This window comes from Hippocampus guttulatus, chromosome 4 (assembly GCF_054856545.1).
Source record: "Hippocampus guttulatus isolate MCC_2025c chromosome 4, RoL_Hgut_1.0, whole genome shotgun sequence".
Lineage (NCBI taxonomy): Eukaryota > Metazoa > Chordata > Actinopteri > Syngnathiformes > Syngnathidae > Hippocampus > Hippocampus guttulatus.
The window spans coordinates 2,512,950-2,532,722 of record NC_141264.1 but is presented as its reverse complement, the minus strand read 5'-3'; the positions used below and the strand labels follow the sequence as shown (position 1 = coordinate 2,532,722).

The following is a 19,773-nucleotide window of genomic DNA, read 5'->3' as shown; positions in this document are numbered from 1 at the left end:
CAGCTTCTTCTTACTGGTCACGACGCGACTCCCTTCTCATTTATTCCCTCCCTTATCATTCATTCCCGCAGCTTCACTGTCCTTTAAACGGTGGACGCTGAGCGTCCGCAGAGCGTCTACTGCCCGGACGCCGAACGTCTCGAGAGTTCAGGGTAGGTTGTCCCAATGCGTTGAACGGAGACGAGTCATTGGATACAAGCTGGTTTTTGTCCCGCCCACGGACGCTCGGGGTCTCTGGGACTGGATGGCAGTGGGAGGGTACCGGATGCCAAGCTTTTCTGCATCAAATTGGATGATCTGTCTGAGCCTGTGTACCAGTTTGATTGATATCGAAATGAGCCAATCACCGACCTTTTTGCGTAGACATCCGTGTGAGCAATTTTTCAATGCGCATTCTGTTCTGAGTTGAGCTGGAGACTTCTCCTAATCATTTTTGCGACACTCTTTGTTGTAAACAACTAGCGACAAATTAATCTTTTATTTCTGGTGGGTTTTATTGTAGTTGCTGTAGTTGTAGGACACGAGTTAAGTCCCTGGAAAAGACATGTTGGTATGACAGGGTCACAGATAGTTTTCTTGAAAAGGAAAGGAGAGTAGAATTCCCGTCCAAATAAACGGACACATTTTATGATATCGGCCAAAATTGAGCTTCCCCTCTTCGTCACAAATTGGCGGGGTCTTATGATACATGAGTGCAAGCGAAATTAAGAAAATGTATCATATTGTACACAGGATTACTGGTATCAAGAGTTTGTGAAAAATGTGTACTTCATTTCTAATTGACTATCATGATTCGGTTTAGGGACAAATGTATACAAAATGCCAAACTTTTCGAAATGGATCGTGAATGACACACGGTCACTGCCGTTTGATACCTGTGGTCATATCATATCATATATTCGATAAATGTGTAAACTGCAACTTCCATTTCATATCATATCATGCCATTCCATACCATAGCCAGTGTTGAGGGTAACGCTTAACCCTTTCATGCACCCTGTAACCTGATAACATGATAAGCTGTCCACTGTAGTAACCACTGTCCCTGAAAGGGTAAATAAAAGAAATGTTCCAGTTACCTATGTGACATTTAGGCAGCAAATGAGTAATATAACACTTGACTCAATATATTTTTGTGATCGAACATATTATTCCAGTTATGACATCTTGGAATGAATTACACTCCCAGCTGTCGCGTTGATGCTGGCATTCTCTTAAAATCCACATTTAAGAGTAACATGTAATCCAACATTAGATTTGTCTCCGTGAAATAATCCCATTTCAATTTATTCAGAAATACACCATTATCGACTGAAAAGCACTGCAAAGTTTTACAGTCAGCTTCCAAAGAACCGATTGGAAATTACTTCTCATCAAGTCATTGACTACTTCCTGATTGCAGTCGTAACATTTGACAACAGCTGAAAAGGAATAACTCTCTCTGTGTTTTATATGCTCGGATTCCAAAATGTTTCAGAGACCACTTGCAGATCTCGGAGTCGCAAAGTGCATCATAATGGGCAAGTGACTTTCCTTGCCGACCAACTTTTCTTGAAAAACTATTGTGAAGCAGCGTACGTAGCTGCAATTTGGACCATTTAACCATTGGATTTTTTTTTCAATCTAATCATTTGATACTCCTTTTTCAATCTCATCATTTGATACTCCTTACACCAGGGGTGTCAAACTCATTTTTGTCGCGGGCCACATTGTAGTTACGGTTTCCCTTGGAGGGCCGTTACGAAATTTGGGAAACCAGATAAATGTTTAACCACCTCCACATATTACATACACAGTGCACAACAAATGGATGGATAACTAGTTTGAAAATCAGAAGTCAATAATAATGTTATTGTGGATTACATGTGACAATTTGAAATTTTGGTTCAGACTTTAGCAAGCATCATGTAACTTGACATGCTTGATTTGCTTTCGCAGGCCACGTTAAATGATGTGGTGGGCCAGATCTGGCCCGCCTTGACTTTGACACCTGTGCCTTACATGGACCACCCTCTGCTGGCACACGACACTTAAGGTTGGCTGCACACAAGTCACCTTGTCCTGCTCGAGATGTGCACCAATACGCTGAATAAATGTGTCGTTTTTCTCACGTGACATAAGCGAAGTGATCGAAGGCAGCCTAACACAGCGAATCAATCGACAATGTGACACGTCACAAAAATATTGAAATGCGGAAACGTTTCTTGATTTAAAAAGTGACTTTGACGAGAAAACTTGTTTCCCGGTATCCCGGTTGATCGCATGCTTTGTCTCGCATTAGTTTCGCGGTCCGCTTGCTTGCTGACAGTACTTAGTCACTGTGTTCCCCGTCGGTTTCAAGATATTGACAAAATAAATGTCAATGTGAATAACTGTGTTCAAGATAAGTACAATTTTTGTCCATCTTGATCGTAAGTCTGGATCTTTTTTATGGCAGGAAAGTGTGGCAAATGAACGTAGATTTACGCTGCTTTTTGTGGTGGTTTTCTTCTTCTTTTTTTTTTACACCAACGCTCAAGCTTCTAAATTCCATGGGAATAGTTGAACATGGCACAAAGTGCAGCTGTCATCTTTAACCCTTTCAGGGACAGCGGCGACTCCAGTGGACAGCTTATCATGTCATCAGGTTACAGGTTGCATGAAAGGGTTAAAGCCTTTTCAGCAATGCCTGCAAAGCTTTAAAGCGTACAGTTAGGCATATACCTAGCTACTGTCATACAAAACAACTGGCGGTTTGGTCGCCTCTCCTTTTTTCACCTTGATTCTCACGCATGGGCAAAGGAGATTTGCAAGTGGCACTTTACAAAACATTCCCTGTCTGCTTGCTGTTGCACCTCATTCTAGAAGTGCTCTTTTAGTTTTGTTATTGAAAAAGTATCAGCCAGGGGTGCCCATTACGTCGATCGCGATCGACAAGTATCTCGGGGACTGGTCCCAAGTCGATCGCGAGGAGTGGAGAGGGAAAAAAACAACATTTGTGTATCTCTGTGCTTGTTAGTAATATACTTTTTGTGTTAATGCACATTGAACCCAAATCATCCTATCAGTCTCACTTTCACAGAAAGTATTTAAAAAACAAAATAAAATAAAGCAGGTCACTTTTAACGTACGGTGGCGCGCGAACTGCGTCACCGGAAGTTGTTTGCGCTCAGCAGTCTGCAATGGCAGCTTGCGATCAGAGCTGTTGCGATGTAACCTTTATTCTTCTTCTTCTTCTTCTTCTTCTTATTATTATTATTATTATTATTACATAAAATGAGAATCTGGAGGGCCGAAAGAAGCATTTTAAAACTGTACGCGTGAGCTACGATAGTTAACAGGCTGCAAAAGTGAGTGGCATGCCTCCGCGTCAGGCTGTTGTTCATCATGGCATGTGAGTGTATGTGCGTACGCATGCACGCGTGCGCGGTAACGGGTCGATCGCGAGAGGTTGGTTGATCGTAAAGTAGATCTTCGGTCAAAAAAGTTTGGGCACCCATGGACTATAAACTGTTAGCATGTTTACTTTTTGTTTAACCTTTGTGTGGCTGCACTTTGTAACCCAGGACTTACATAAATAAGGCACAGAAAAAGCGTTTGTGTTATGCCGTGTCCAGGTTGGAGTTTGATTATTCTATATCATTACATTATTGTAATTCGGCTATTCATGGTCACCACAATTTGCAGATGCGATTAGACTTTCATTTTGTGTTGCCTCCCCACCTCCACCCCCTCCACTATATGAGGAATTACAATTAACCGAAAACTAAAAAGTAACTTGAAAGCAATATGTAACTCAACATTACTCAACACGGACAGTAATATAGTAAAGAATAATTTGTTACTTTCAAATTCCAGTAACTATCCACTATCCCCAGGTCTGTGTTCGGACCCTGTCACCACGGCTTTATTCACTTGTCTTTCTTTACCCATTAAATGTTCGATATGCGGCCATTCTGTGCTTTGTCTGGTTGACAATGTTGAAATATATTTGTATTGTAGAGCTGCGCCATACTCTCGTCTACCTAGTTTACCAATGTAGGAACCAATGAACTTGTTCTTATCGACATTCAAGGTTCTCTGATACGTTGAAATAGTACCTTGCGTTCAAAAACGGTACTTGCTGCAAACAAAACGTGACAGTAAAAGCCAGATTTGCTCATCAAAATGAGTGTCGATGTTGCCGGACATTTATTTACATCTTCAAATGACACACGGGGAACAGTCGAGGGTGGTGTTTACTTATGATTTGTGTGATAATCCCTGTATTAATCAGGACACCGGAAACAATGGCACGTCAGCATTTAATGTAAAACTCATCTGAATGCAAACCAAAGGCAAGACGCATTCCTTCCAATCATAGCAACAATTTGGGGTGAAAGGGTGAACAGCTTCATTGACTGTGAAGAGACAAACTTGGTTGCACACAACAATGTGTGATGTCTTAACCAGCAGTCCCCAACCTTTTTTGCCTCACGGACCGGTATAATGTCAGACAATATTTTCAGGGACCGGCCTTTAAGGTGTGGCAGATCAATAGAACAAAATAATATGATATGACCTGCATGAAAACTCTAGTATTTTCTAAACATAATAATAAGCACGAGGAACATCCTAGCTGGCCGCAACACTCTCAGGTCGCTACGGTAATGTTTAAACGTGCCTTCAAAATAAGATACACCGCAAAACCGCATATTATGCAGAGCGAGCTTGGTGCGTGGGAATCTCCCGTTGAAATAAATCTGTATTTTAAGTAGGACTCCTGATACTGCCTATTAAATGTAGCCTTCTTTTTCTTTGAAGTCGTAGGCTCCTCTTCTATCTCCTGGCTGGGCGTTTTCCCCTTCCCAAAGAACTGTTCCAAAGAAGTTTGTTTTTTACTCGTTTTGCAAACTCCTGGGTAACCTATCACACGACCAAGAATATTGTAGACGGATGTAACAGAGAATCCGGTATTTTTTCAAAATAAAACATCTTTAAGATTCCGAAATGAATAAAACGGAGGTAATGGAAGTTATTTATTCTTTCTGTGTGGCCCGGTACCAAATGACCCACAGACCGGTACCGGTCCGCGGTTTATATTAATCCCTAGGTGTCAAACATCACAAAAAAAATTATTTCTTACCTCAGATCCGAAGATGTTGTTCCTGTCGTGGATGAGGATCCATCCCATCCTCCAACCGGGGACTAGCCAGCGCTTAGCAAGGCCGCAACAGGACATGATTGGCACGTCAGTGCTGAGAGATGCCAGGGAGGGGCTTTCACAACCCGGGAAAACCTGAGAAGAACAAACCAAATATTTCAATGTTTGTACCGTTTTGCATTGGTGCACGGAAGGAATTTTTCTTACATAATTAATTACAGAAAGACAAAATATTCCATGAATCTTTTGCATGTAATCTTTTATGATCCCCAAGGCTTATGTTGGAATAATCAATTTCAATTAACTGACAGAAAATTTCAAGAAATGCAAAAACTTTAAAAACATCTAATGTCTTCATATAAATCCGTTGACCTATTGTTTTGTTTTTTGTCTTGCCGTTATCAGTCTGCTTTAAAGGGATGACAAGTTATTTTTTTCTGAAATTCTGCTCTGGGATTGAAAATTTGCAATTTCAATAGAGCAGAAATTGTTCTCTTTTGATGCCATTGAAAGTATGGTGTGAGTTTCACATCCAAGAAAGCTGGTCCTCATTAAAGCTGTACAATATTCTTGACGGCCCCATGTCCTCTTGGCCAAACCAAGCAAACCTTTTAAAAGCCATTTAAGATGTTTTAACTTGAACACACTACCAGAGCCTTTGAAATGAAGTATGACTTCAGCCAAATAAAACGATTTTGTAGACAGTTATGTACTGTATTTTGAATATCATTTCGTACTCAGAATGAACATTATTGACCTTTTAATGTCCACGGAAAGTCTCCCCTCAGTAATTAAAAAAAAAGCCTCATGGTCACCCACCCCCAATTTCCTCAAGAGTTTCTCCCATTCATGCATCTGTTCTATTGCAAACATATGCAGCCAAAAGATGCACAGTCATTCTTCTGCTGTACAATGGGGAGTGATTACATGTGGGAGGTTTTGTGAACGTACCCAACAACCCCAACTTTTCCACTCCCATTAATTGCTCCTCAACACAAGAAACACGCGAGCCAGAGAATAAACATCTGAGAAGCAACAGATCTGTGCCATGGATGGTGGATTAAAAATTGAATAGGCCACTTGCAGATCTCATCTGTACATAAGTGAGAATCAAGTGTAAAAAAAATAAATAAGAGGCAACCAAACAACAAGCGGGTTTGAATGACAGTACATACGTGGATGCCTAACTGTACGCCTTAAAGCTTGCAAGGATTGTTAAAAAGGCGTTAAATCTCATGTGACAAAGCATGGGCACTTTGTGCCATGTTTGACTGCTGTCATGAAATTTCGAGGCTTGAATGTTTGGTGTTAAAAAACAAAACAAAAAAAACACCATCGCTATGCATTGAAAACCTCCGTTCATTCTTCACAATTGCTGACAGAAAAAGATCTAGACGGACGAAAAAGATGAACTAAAATTGTCCATTTCTTGACCACCTTTATTTTGTCAATATCCAACTGGGAACACAGAGTATCTGTACGGGAAGCAAGCAAAATGAATGAGGGACAGGACATGCGATAGGCCCCACAGAAATAGCTGTCTTGGTCACTGTCACTTTTTAAATTGAGAAATGTTTCCACATTTCAATATTATTGTGGCATGTCACGCGGCCTCCACTCGCAAAATTGAAGCGAAGCCAGCCGCCACGGCGATTGTGAATACTGTGCATTATGGTAATGTGCGACCCAGCAAGCGGGGCCTCTGAAATCTGATATTTTGACCTTTTCACCTGATTTTAAAAAACAATCAAAAAACAAATTTTAGTTATCCGCAACCAGACCGGGTATAGGGTACACTGAACCAGCCCAGGTATCCAAACAGACCACTTTCATTCAGATCTGAACTGTCCAACCAGACTACTTGCATTAAGATTTGATGTTCCATTTCAAAATAAAAGGTCTTTGAAATCAGCAATTTTGTCATTTATGCCTGATTTAAAAAATATACTGTATATATCATTAAAAAATGAATTTTGGTTAACCCGCAACCACACCAGGTCTCAGGCACCCTAGGCATCCAACCAGACTACTTGAATTCTGAACTGATGTTGCATTCCAAAATAAAAGGCTTCTGAAATATGACATTTTGACCTTTTCGCCTGATTTTTAAAAAAAAAAATCTTTAAAAAATTCATTTTCATGATCTCGCGATCACACCAGGTCGAGGGCACATCAGGCTGCTCCAAGTATCCAACACCAGTACTATCATTAAGGTCTGATGTTGCATTTCAAATTAAAAGGCTTCTGAAATATGACATGTTGAGCTTTTCACCTGATTAAAAAATATATAATTAAAATATTCATTTCAATTATCCTGCAACCAGACCAGGGCGAGGGCTCACTCGACCATCCCAGGTATCCAATCAGAGGACTTTCATTATTATTATCCCGTCTGGTTGCGGCACAACAAAAACTGAATTTTTAACTATTTTTTTGAAATCGGGTGTAAAGGTCAAAATGTCATATTTCAGAAGCCTTTTATTTTGAAATGGAACATCAAATCTTAATGCAAGTAGTCTGGTTGGACAGGTGGGGTGCCTTAGACCTGGTGTGGTTGAAGGATCACTAAAATTTATTTTTCAACGATATCTCAACTCAACTCAACTGTATTTATAGAGCACTTTCAAACAGCCATCGCTGCATACATGGAGCAATTTAACATATACAACAAACATCCATCCATTTTCCGAACCGCTTGATCCTCACTAGGGTCGCGGGGGGTGCTGGAGCCTATCCCAGCCGTCTCCGGGCAGTAGGCGGGGGACACCCTGAATCAGTTGCCAGCCAATCGCAGGGCACACAGAGACGAACAACCATCCACGCCCACACTCACACCTAGGGACAATTTAGAGCGTCCAATCAGCCTGCCATTCATGTTTTTGGAATGTGGGAGGAAACCGGAGCACCCGGACAAAACCCACGCAGGGGAGAACATGCAAACTCCACACTGGGAGGCCGGAGCTGGAATCGAACCCGGTACCTCTGCACTGTGAAGCCGACGTGCTAACCACTGGACTACCGGGCCGCCCTACACAACAAACAGTAAAGCAAATTTTGAAGTAAAGTTTAAGACCCCTGAGGTCCAAAGCACAAAGGTGACGTCCAAAAAATGCACATCCAAGAGTACACTTGCCACAATCCCATTCACAGCTACCGGGCAATACCCATTAAAAACAGGCTTTCAGTCCAGGAAGTGAGGTCCTCGCCCGCCCGCTGAGCTTTGGATGGAAAATGCCAAGATGGCCAAAAGCGGAAGTAGAAAAGATGGTAAATTCGATGAGTACAAAATCGTGGCTGGAGACGCTGGTCACTTTCGAGAAAGCAGGAAAAAGGTTCTTGGGCAACCAGTTTGATATCATAAAAATTGTGTGAAATTTTAGTAATTAATGTAAGTTAACATTGACTTTTTTATCATCTCAACTTCAGAATGCTTCTTGGTGCCATTCTAAGAGAGTATGACTCATGGTTGTTTGACCGCTAAGAAATTGTTGCAGAACATTATTTTAAATCCAAACCACTGATGCGCATGCGGATTAATGCACAGTATTAACAATCACTGGAGCAACTGGCTTGACTTCAACTTTGCGAGTGGAGGTTGGCCTGACCGCAGTATTGATTCACTGAGTATTACGCTTCCTCAGATCACTGCATCTATGTCATGTGAGCAAAACAACACATTTATTCAGCCTATTTGTATTTTGCTGGCAGTGTTGCTGGCATGCATTACAAGAAACATTTACTTTTTCAACAACTAAGTAATGCAACATATGACATGAAACTACGGTCGGTGCACATTACAATCCCCGTGCACTGGGGCAAAGCAACTGACCACCTGTGTCCGATGTCGCACACATGTCGCACTCGCCTCACAAATGTCTTTAAAGACTGAATTCATCTTGACTGGCGTGTCCCCGCAGAAGGCAGTCATCCAGTCCAAACTGTTCTGTTGACAATAAGTATTCATTCAAAATTACCTTGTTTACTTTTCATGGCTGACGTGGAACCCTGACTTTAACTAATATTTACTTGTCAAATTATTAGTTAGTCAAATAAAATTGCAATTAGGAGAAACCGGTTGACAAGAAAATACTACTTTTTTTAATGAGGCAATTACTAAAATTACTCTTTGAACAGAATCATGTATTTGATGATGACCAGCATGTAGATTTATTTAAAAAGAGTGTGGCTAGACTTTTACTCCTGGGTAGTTCAACTTTGTATGAGTAAATTGATCCTCAAACAGCTACATCTTATTATTTATTTATTTTTTTGCAATATATTATATTTGTAAGATCCTTCTCTGTGAAATTCTACTCAAAGTCTCATGTACAGTTCTGTGAAAAAAAGTATTTGTCCTCTTCTCAAATTCTTATTTTGTTGCATAGTTTCTCCATTTTAATGTTTAAGATCATCAAACAAATGCAAATATCAGAGCAAGGTAACCCAAGTAAACATCCATCCACCATCCATTCTCTGCTTATTCTCACAACTAGTGTCACGGGTGTGCTGAAGCCTATCGCAGCTGATTTTGGCAATGAGGCAGGGTACACCCAGAATCGGTCACCAGTCAATCGTAGGGCATATATAGACAACAGTCATTCACATCTAAAGACATTTTACAGTGTTTATGGAATGTGGGAGGAAACTGGAGTCCCCGGAGAAAACGCACGCAGGCATGCGAGAACATGAAAACTCCAAACAGGAAGGCCATGTGCAATGAGTCTTTCACATTTCTATGAATATATTTTAAAATTAGTTGAAGTCGACAACAGTGAAGGTTTTTCAATTGGGAATGGCCTTTTTGCGGTCATGCCACACCATTTCACCATTCAATAAATTCAATTTCAGTCTTCGACTAGACCAGGGGCACCCAAACCTTTTTGAAGTATACGCACGCATGCACGCACGTAACACGCATGCCATGATGAGCAATAGCCTGACGCTGAAGCATGCAACGCACTTAGGCAGCCTGTTAACGTTCGTAGCTCACGCGTACCGTTTTAAAATGCTTCTCTTGTCCCTCCAGATTCCCATTATTTGCCCGTCCCCCTCGGTGAATTGTACAAAACAAACTGAATGAGAATAATGACTACGATAAAAGTTATAGCGCAGCAACACTGATCACAAGCTGTCATACATAAAGCATAATTGACAATAAAGATGACCTTGACCTTGACAACTGCAGACGACTGAGCGCTAACAACTTCCGGTGACGCAGTCACACGTCACCGTAGGTCAAAGATGACCTGCTTTATTTTCTTTTTTAAATACTTTTTGTGAAAGTGAGACTGATTGAATGATTGGAGTACAGTGTGCATTAACACAAAAAATATATTTCATACATGCACTGTCAGTGATAACCCAGGGACTCGCTGATCAGAAAAGTATGAATCCCATTATGCATTTAGAGAGTCCCAAATTTCGAATTCTGAAATGGTCTACCTATTCAATTGCATATGATAATAACACAAACAACATATTAGTGATGTGTCGTTCGCGAACGAACCGGCTCTGAGAGCGGCTCTTTGAAGTGAACGACGGGAGCCCCTAACTGGAGCCTCTCCTAATATTAACCGACTTATTTTTTTCTCCTGCCCCCCCCCCCCCCCTCACCCCTCCAACGCCCCTTCCTTCGGTTAAAGCCACACTGATTGGTCAAGATCCGTGGTCGAAGAAGGAGGGGAGGGTTACACACACACACACACACACACACGCTGCAGTGAAGAGAAGGGGGAGGAGTTAGAGACACAGCAGCACACTGGAAGCAGCACACGAACTGGAGAGACAGGGAGACGAGAGCGCGCTCGATAGCGCTTCAGAGAAAAAACAACACGGTGGAAAGGTGATAAAATGGATAGGAAACGCAGTGAAATTTGGACTCATTTCAACTTAATTGATAATTCAAAGGCAGCGTGTAGACTGTGCATGGTTAAAATATCCCATCGATCAGGCTCCACAAATAACCTGCACAGGCACATAAGAACAGTCCACCCATCAGTACAATTGGAAGAGAAAAGACAAGCAAGGGAACTAGCTATTAATGAAGGTGCTAGTGTGTCTGCCTCTAGAATGTTGATCCTGTGCAAGGGTGTTCAGAAAGTGACAGCTGAGCATCAGACCAGAGTAACCACAGGGAAAGTGATAGAGTTAGTGGATGCTCTCTGTGCATCCATGGACAGAAAATTCCACAGAACGGAATGGTGTTCTGTCAGAAACCACCATTCTTGACCCAAGATTCAAGAAGCTGGCCTTCACTGACAAGAGAGCGGTGGTTGAAGCTCTTCAAAGAATAACTGCAGCAGCAGAAAGACCCAGCCAGTCAACTCCACTGCCAGGGGGGCAAGAGGGAGCAGAGCACCAACAAGAAGAGCCACAGGCATCTGCTGTTTGGAGGTTCTTTGAAGAACGAGTAAATGGAAGTACTACAAGACGGAATCCTTCATCAGATGCAATTCTGGAAGTGAAATCCTATCTTGAGGAGCCCCTTTTCCAGAGAAATGCAGACCCTTTGAGCTGGTGGGAGGCCAAGGATTCAGTGTACCCACATCTTACACATGTGATGACACAGAGGCTGTGTATTGTAGCAACATCTGTCCCCTCAGAGAGAATCTTCTCCAAAACAGGGCAAATATTAACAGAGAGGAGAAACAAGCTGAGGCACTTGTTTTTTCTAAATGCCAATCTTCGGTAAAGACAAGTTAAAACTTTTACCTGGATGCTGCTTTTTTCTTTTTGTTTTACAAATTTTAATTTATAATTTGTTGTGTGGTAATCAAAGCTTACTAATGTTGTTTTACTGTAAATAGTTAAAAGCTTATAAATATACACAATCAGAGATTGGAACTTTTTGTTGACCTTGCTTTGAGATGGGTCTTTGTTTTTGTACTTTGTAATTAATTTTTTGTAGCACTCCATGTTGTACTCCATGTTGAGTATGTTCAGAAGAATATAAATAATAAATATTTGATATATTGTATATTTTTTACATGAGTAATTCATTTTACACATAATTTTACATTATTTTTGGTAGAAAAATTAATTTAACCAACAAAAAAAACTGAGGAGCCATTTGGGAGCCGAAAGAGCTCTTTTTAGTGAGCCGAGCCAAAAGAACCGGCTCCCTAAAAAGAGCCGGAATTCCCATCACAAGATGCATGTGTAATCGACGATCAATTTGACGAAATAATCTACCACACATCATCATTAGTTCTACCAACAGTTAATATTAGCATGACTACACCTTGTGACGAATGTTTTATTCCTAAAGTTACCATGCTACAACCAGTAAATTATAGAATAACCAAGACTGTTTCATAATATTTTTCATAGCGATTAGCCAATACTGGAAATCTAATGACCAACTTGCCTCGTAATCGTGCCTCCCGTCGTATCTCGCTCTCATGTTCTGTGCATACATCACAGGTGAGTTTAGTGCAATGTTTCTCAAATAGTGGGGCGCGCCCCCCAGGCTCCGTCAGGGGGGGCGCGTTTGACCTCGGGGAACATGCTGTTTGATTTTTTTACTGTCCTAAAATAACTTGCAGTTGCACCTCCACTACGTTAGGGGGCAGTGGCACTCTCATTGGCAGAGTTTGCACAGGGAGCATTCTTAGGGAGGAAATATGACAAGGCGTATGTAGAGCTTGGCTTCAATGTGCCTGCGGTGGCAGACGAGGGAAGATAATGTGCTTACTTTGTCTAAAAATTTTGGTAGCGAACAGCATGAAGCTAAATAAATGAAGGCGTCACTTAAAGACATTACACCCCAATCACGCTGATAAGCTGTTTGAGTTTTTTTTAGGATACACCTGTATTGCAGTTTTTGTTATATAAACAGCTTTTGGACAGTATATTTTTGTATTTTATTGATTGTGTTGTTACACGTGCATTTTGTCAACATACTTGCAGGTTCATAAAGGACATGTACCATGCTCATTTCCCAAATGAGGAATTTCTGTTATCAGGACAAATTGGACAGCGCAAACACGAGTCCGTACTAGAGAATATTTACTGTACCGGCAAACCAAGCGTAATCTCTGCTGTAACTGCATTGAAAAATATAACTCGCCCTTTGCCCGTAGAGGCCATCCAAATCTACATGTCAACCTGATATGACACTTCACAAACTGTCCAGTGGACTCACCATGTTGCTGTAGACTTCATCTGCCAGGATGGGCAGACAGTTTCTGGAAGCCACTGTGAAAAAGAATGACCAATAATTACATTTATTCAGGGGATTTGGGTGCAAGAGTTGTGACAGTATTGCTGCTGACCTGTGAGAATCTTTTGTAGGTGTTCCTTGGTGAAAACAGAGCCACATGGGTTGGATGGATTGGTAACAATTAGAAGGGATGTCCTGTCATCAACCTGGCTCTCCAAATGTTGCAGATCCACCTCCCATGACTTCTCTGGCTAGCAATTTCAGAGGAATAAATAGGTGGGGTTTCCGATTGTACTGACAGAAGGTCCGTCAGTCCGTCAATGACGGATGCCCGTTTTGCTGACAATTGACAATAGAAACGAAACGAACCCCCCCCCCCCCCCAAAAAAAAAGACGGGCAAAGCACGAAAGCAAGTGGTTTCGTCCGTCAGTGTGATTGTCACAAACCAGGTCAAGTACAGACAGACCTCTCAGTCCGTCACTGACGGCCACCTGTTTTGTTGACGACTGACAGAACCCCACCCCGCTTGTCTCGTGTGTGTTTGTTCGCGGGGGGTTCTGAGACAGGACTGCATTGACTGTATTCAGTTTATCCCATCTTTACTCTTTTTAAATTTGCTTAGGAGTGTGACTTTGCAAAACCGTCATTTATGATGGGATGAGTTGGCTATGAGTGGTTTGTCGGTTTGGGAGAGACCAGTATGTTCCTGTTCTCAGCTTTGAAGTTAACACCCTTTGATGAAGTTAACGGTCTCTGATAAAGTCAACTGCTGCTTATGAAAGTAACATCAACCCCAGGACGTCGCACTGTGGGACGTCAACGGCTGCAATCACAGACCACTGATCTCCAGCATGACCCCTCTGACCACCTCAGGAATGAATTGTGTGTTCTGGTTAAATGCCCCATTTGTCAAGTCAAGTCAAGTCAAGTCAACTGTATTTATAGAGCACTTTCAAACAGCCATCGCCGCATACAAAGTGCTGTACATGGAGCAATTTAACATGCACAATAAACAGTAAGACAAATCGGTAATAAAGGCGGTAGAAAGCACCAAACAGTAAAACCAAGAACAAATCTAAGTCATGCTGAGTCGAATGCCAAAGAATACAAGTGAGTTTTGAGGAGGGTTTTGAAGATGGGCAGCGAGGAGGCTTACCGAATGTTCAGTGGGAGGTCATTCCAGAGAGAGGGACCAGCAACAGAAAAGGCTCGATCCCCTCTGAGCCTGAGTTTAGTTCTTGGTACTTCTAATAATGTCTGGTCCACAGACCTGAGGCGCCGGGCAGGTGTGTAGGGGCGGATGAGCTCAGAGAGGTAAGGTGGCGCGAGATTATTCAGAGATTTGAAAACAAATAGGATCTTGAAAATAACTCTAAAATGTATGGGGAGCCAGTGAAGGGATGCCAGAGTAGGAGTTATGTGCTCCCTCTTACGAGTACCAGTCAAGAGGCGAGCAGCGGCATTCTGGACCAGCTGAAGGCGCTTAATGGAGGACTGGCTGACTCCAAAGTAAAGGGCATTGCAGTAATCGAGCCGGGATGTGACAAAGGCATGAATTACTGTCTCAAAGTGTTCATGTGAGAGGAGAGGTTTTATTTTGGCCAGCTGTCTAAGGTGAAAGAAGCTGGATTTAACAACGGCACCAATTTGCCGATCAAGTTTGAAATCACTGTCCAGTTTAAGGCCCAGGTTTGAGACTGTTGACTTAAAATAAGGAGACAGGGGGCCCAAGTCTACAGGATGGGATGTACAAGGGCCACTGGGACCAAACAATATCACCTCTGTCTTCTTTTCATTGAATTTCAAGAAATTTGGTGCCATCCAGGTTTTGATTTCTTCCAAACAGGATAGGAGTGGCCTTAATGAGAAGGCGTCTTTCTTGCAGTCATCTGCATAGCAGTGGAAGGGAATACCATGTTTCCTTAAGATGGAACCCAATGGGAGCAGATACAGCGAGAACAGCAGAGGCCCCAGAATTGAGCCCTGTGGAACACCACATCAGGGGAGCAGTGCGTGACTCAGAGCAGCCAAGGCTGACACAAAAGTTTCTGTCAGCTAAATAGGACCTAAACCACTCAAGAGCACTGCCGCCAATGCCCACCAAGTGCTGCAAACAAATCAGCAGAATACTGTGATCCACTGTATCAAATGCTGCAGTTAAGTCCAATAAAACTAGACACACGTGGTCTCCAGCGTCATTTGCCAGGAGGATGTCATTGGAAACGCGTAACAGGGCTGACTCCGTGCTATGCTTCGTCTTGAAACCTGACTGGAAGACCTCCAAGATGTTATGTTCATCCAAGAAAAATTTCAACTGAATTCATTGCTGTTTTGAAACGTGTGAACCATCGCCACACCCCGTTTAAAAGATCGTGTATCAGGGACATCCTTCCTTAATAAAAGCAAGGAGACAAGCATGTTTTTTTTTCAGAGCTGTCCATGGACTGTAATGGTTTATACATCTCAGCTAGCTGCAGAGCTGTTCCAAGATTGTAAACCGAGACATTTCTCAGCGCACTCTCCTTGCAAGAAAGACAACTCTGCTTGCCTCTTAGTCTCTCTGATGTTTTTAAAGTTTGTCTTCAGGGTCTGATTAAATCCTAGACCTGACACTGTGATTTCCAGCTGTGACTGGCGAAGGAGGCAGAATCAGATGGCATCACGTCACTTTGCTATGGCAGCACAAATGTATAATCTTTGATTGAGTCAAATATTAGCAACTATGGAGCCACAACACCATTTTGACATCTAAAATGAAGATCGGTTCTCTTTTTTTTGGTGTCATTTCTGCTACAGAAACCTTCATTCATAGGCATCTCTGCCATATTGGATGTGGCCATCATATTAGCTATAAAATGTCCATATTATATATTCGTAAAATGGTATTAAAATGACAATTAAAACTACTGGTTCGGTCTTAATCCCATGAGTTCTGGCTTGATGAAACATTTCCAAGGAGCAAATGATTGAGAAATATATTTATTGTCTTGTAAATGGTGTGTATAGTATAGTATAGTATAGTATAGTATGGTATAGTACCGGTAATAATAACAAGTGTGCCCAAAACCCATGCATTTCATGTGCCCCCGTCACAAGTCTGAGGTCTTGTCATGGGTCTTGTCTCGATACACTTCTGAAATAAGAAACCACCAAAAGAAAACTACATTTTATTGCTCAATTTAATCACCACTGATGTACTGGTTATTTATTCAATATTGCAATTTGTGTCTCCAAATTTTTATTCCCATTCACAACAGACATATTCTGTCTGGAATTACTAAATGTTGTACTTTATATACTTCCTCTCTGGCCTGTATTGATGATAAAGCAATAGTAGCTAAAAAGACTTCACCAGCAGGGGTCTTGCCAGAAAATTTTCAGTGAGGTGGCCAGGAAGACATGGTACCTCAGTGATGGCTGTGCACATGAGTCATTCTTTATCATCCACAGTCAGGGTTTCATGAAACAAAAATTTACACATATTCAGAACAAGCTCATCACACTCATAATCAACGGGAAAGAGTCCAAGTAAAAAGCAATGTTTTGATGAGCTTGAATTTACGAGATAATTTTCTTTGCCATGAATTTGCTTTGGTGTCGTTCGTAGTCTTCTATCTCAATCAGTGATTCACTAGCTAACAGCCAATCAGACTGATCAATTGTCACCGACAGCCATTGCCGTTTTGTGTACTGCAATCAATGGTTCATTTATTCCAATCATATCTAAAAAGCACAATGACACGTAAGTCCCTGAATTATGACTATTCTAAATGTTGCTTTTTACTTAGGTTGCTTCCTGCTTGTAATTATGAGTGTGTCCGCAAGACTGGCATATGTGTGCATTTCATTTAAAGAAGTCATGACTATGGATTACATGTGATTTCTCACCCATGTTGTTGGCTTGCTTTGGGGGTCAAAGTAATAATTTTGCTTGACAGTGACTGTAAAACTCAAAAGATTCTTTACTGAAGAGATTCCTTTAGTGTTTGCTTTCACATCAACTGTGTATTTATTATTGAAATATACCATCCATTTTCTGATCCGCTTATCCTCACAAGGGTCAAGGGGCATGCAGGAGCCTATCCCAGCTGTCTTCGGGCAGTAGGCGGGGTCACCCTTAACCGGTTGCCAGCCAATCACAGGGCACACAGAGACAAACAACCATCCGCGCTCACACTCACACCGAGGGACAATTTTAGAGTGTTCAATCAGCCTGCCACGCATGTTTTTGGAATGTGGGAGGAAATCGGAGTACCCGAATAAATAGGGACATATACAATTAATAGAAATAACTTGTGGCAGAATTGCGGAATTGGGTTTGTAAAGTTATCAAGTACAAATCAAGTAAAATGATGTTGAAATTACTCAGCAATGCTGGTGTTTTCATCCATCATCACGGAGTCCCTCGACAAACAGGGACAGTGCCCTGCATTAAACAGTTCTGTTTTTAAAATGGTTGTATTTTTGAAGTTATATTTTGTTGATGACACTGTTTCTGTTGATAACAAGTGTTTGTTGATTTGACACTCATTTCTTTTTTTTCTCTCTTATTTTTGCTCGGCATTAGAGCATATGCTTCAGCAAGTGGGAATTTTCCCGCCGATGAGGATATTGCATCAGAGTATTGACACTGTCTGACCCTGTGCAGCCCTGTAGCAATAGACTAGCGAGCTATTCATGCTTGATATTAGCAACATACCCATTGTTGGCATTGTTGAGTTTTGTTGGAGTTTAATTAAAATTTTGTAAGGCGGAAATCTGAAGGACATTTTGGGGAGGGTTTTTTTTGTGAGCGGGGGGTTAACAAAAAGAGAAAAATAATAATATATCAATGGGGATGAGTGGGTCAAACATACCAGCAGGTTGTAGAATTTGACCTCGATGCCAAAAGATAATGCCAGAGTCTTATATAATGAGAAGCCTGGACGTGGAACCAGGATGTTGTCCCCAGGATTACACAGGACACTGATAGCCAGGTCAATGGCCTGACTACAGCCACTAGTCAAAATCACATCCTGCGTAGGAGGGGGAGAGATGTTTACAAGTAGGACAACACATTACGGACCTATTAATATTGTATGTATTTATCCTTGTCATGCTGCAGGAATTTTCAACAGGTCACAATTTCATTTTCACTGCTATCACTGGTGAGTTAGAATGCAGACATCTCACCTCTGCTTCTAGAGGAGCCTCAGGGCAGCTGTAATAGTTGGCTACCACCTGTCGGCTCTTTAAGTAACCTGCCAGAAAAAATATAGAGAGATCTTGAGGTACTAAGAAACAATCAAGAGCAAATAAATGAAAGAGAGGCATTAAAGAAGGATGCACATGCATTCATTATGTAATGTAACATTTGCATTCGAGACACCTTTAATTTTATAAAACAATTTTCATGATATGATCCGTTTCCGATCTGTTTTATAGCAGGGGCGGGGAGGTACTGGAGTCTATCCCAGTCATCTTCGGGCAATAGGCGGGGGACACCCTGAACCAGTTGCCAGCCAAACGCAGGGCACACAGAGATGAACAACCATCCGCGCTCACACTCACACTTAGGGACAATTTTGAGTGTTCAATCAGCCTCCCATGCATGTTTTTTGAATGTGGGAGGAAACCGGAGGACCCAGAGAAAACCCACGCAGGCCCGGGGAGAACATGCAAACTCCACACAGGAAAGCCGGAGCTGGAATTGAACCCGGTACCTCTGCACTATGAGGTCAATACGCTAACCACTGGCCCACCGGGCCGCCGTGCAATAAAGTGATTCTCAGAAATGTACACCAGTTTTTGAAAGACTGCTTGAAGTTAATGTGACCAAATGTTGCTGTTATTTTAGTGTGGCCAGCTTTACATATCATCAGCCTCTCATCCATCCATCCATTATTCAAACCACTTATCCTCATGAGGGTTGCGGGCGAGCTGGAACATCTGCCAGCTGTCTTCGGGCAGTAGGCAGGGTACACCTTCTAACTGGTTGCCAGCCAATATCAGAGCACACATCAACAAACAACCATTTACACTCACAATCACACCTAGGGACAATTAACCTACAAGGCATGTTTTGGGAATGTGGAAGGAAACCGGAGTACCTGGAGAAGACCCACAGGCAAGGGGGAGAACACGCAAACTCCACACAGGGATGCCAGAGCCCGGATTCGAAACCTCGACCTCTGCACTGTGAAGTGGACATGCTAAACAATCGGCTACCGCCTGGCCTAAGTCACATTTTGCTTTAAACATATCCTCATTTTGTAAGCCACCTCTGATAAAATCATCCTTTGGTAAACAGACCATTCAGCGAGAGATCAGTTCCCACTCAGTAATGTTGTGGAAGTGGGTGTGAATGGTCGTTTGTCTCTACATATGTCCTGCGACTGGCTGGCAACCAGTTCAGGGTGTAGTCTGCCTTCTGTCCCCAAAGTCAGCAGAGATAGGCTCCTGCGACGTGCCGCGACCCTCTTCAGGAGAAGCGGTGTTGAAAATGGATAG

General features: G+C 42.0%; 1 protein-coding gene across 1 annotated transcript in view; it reads right to left on the bottom strand.

Moving 5' to 3' along the window:
* Positions 1–19,773, bottom strand: part of tat (tyrosine aminotransferase) — a 35,734-nt gene that overhangs the window by 13,812 nt on the left and 2,149 nt on the right. Inside the window, exons 4-8 of the mRNA XM_086109057.1 lie at positions 18,457–18,524; positions 18,141–18,299; positions 13,396–13,534; positions 13,266–13,318; positions 5,105–5,257 (exon numbers count right to left, since the gene is read on the bottom strand). Of these exons, the coding sequence (XP_085965183.1) occupies positions 5,105–5,257; positions 13,266–13,318; positions 13,396–13,534; positions 18,141–18,299; positions 18,457–18,524 (572 nt within the window). The remainder of the gene's footprint in view (positions 1–5,104; positions 5,258–13,265; positions 13,319–13,395; positions 13,535–18,140; positions 18,300–18,456; positions 18,525–19,773) is intronic.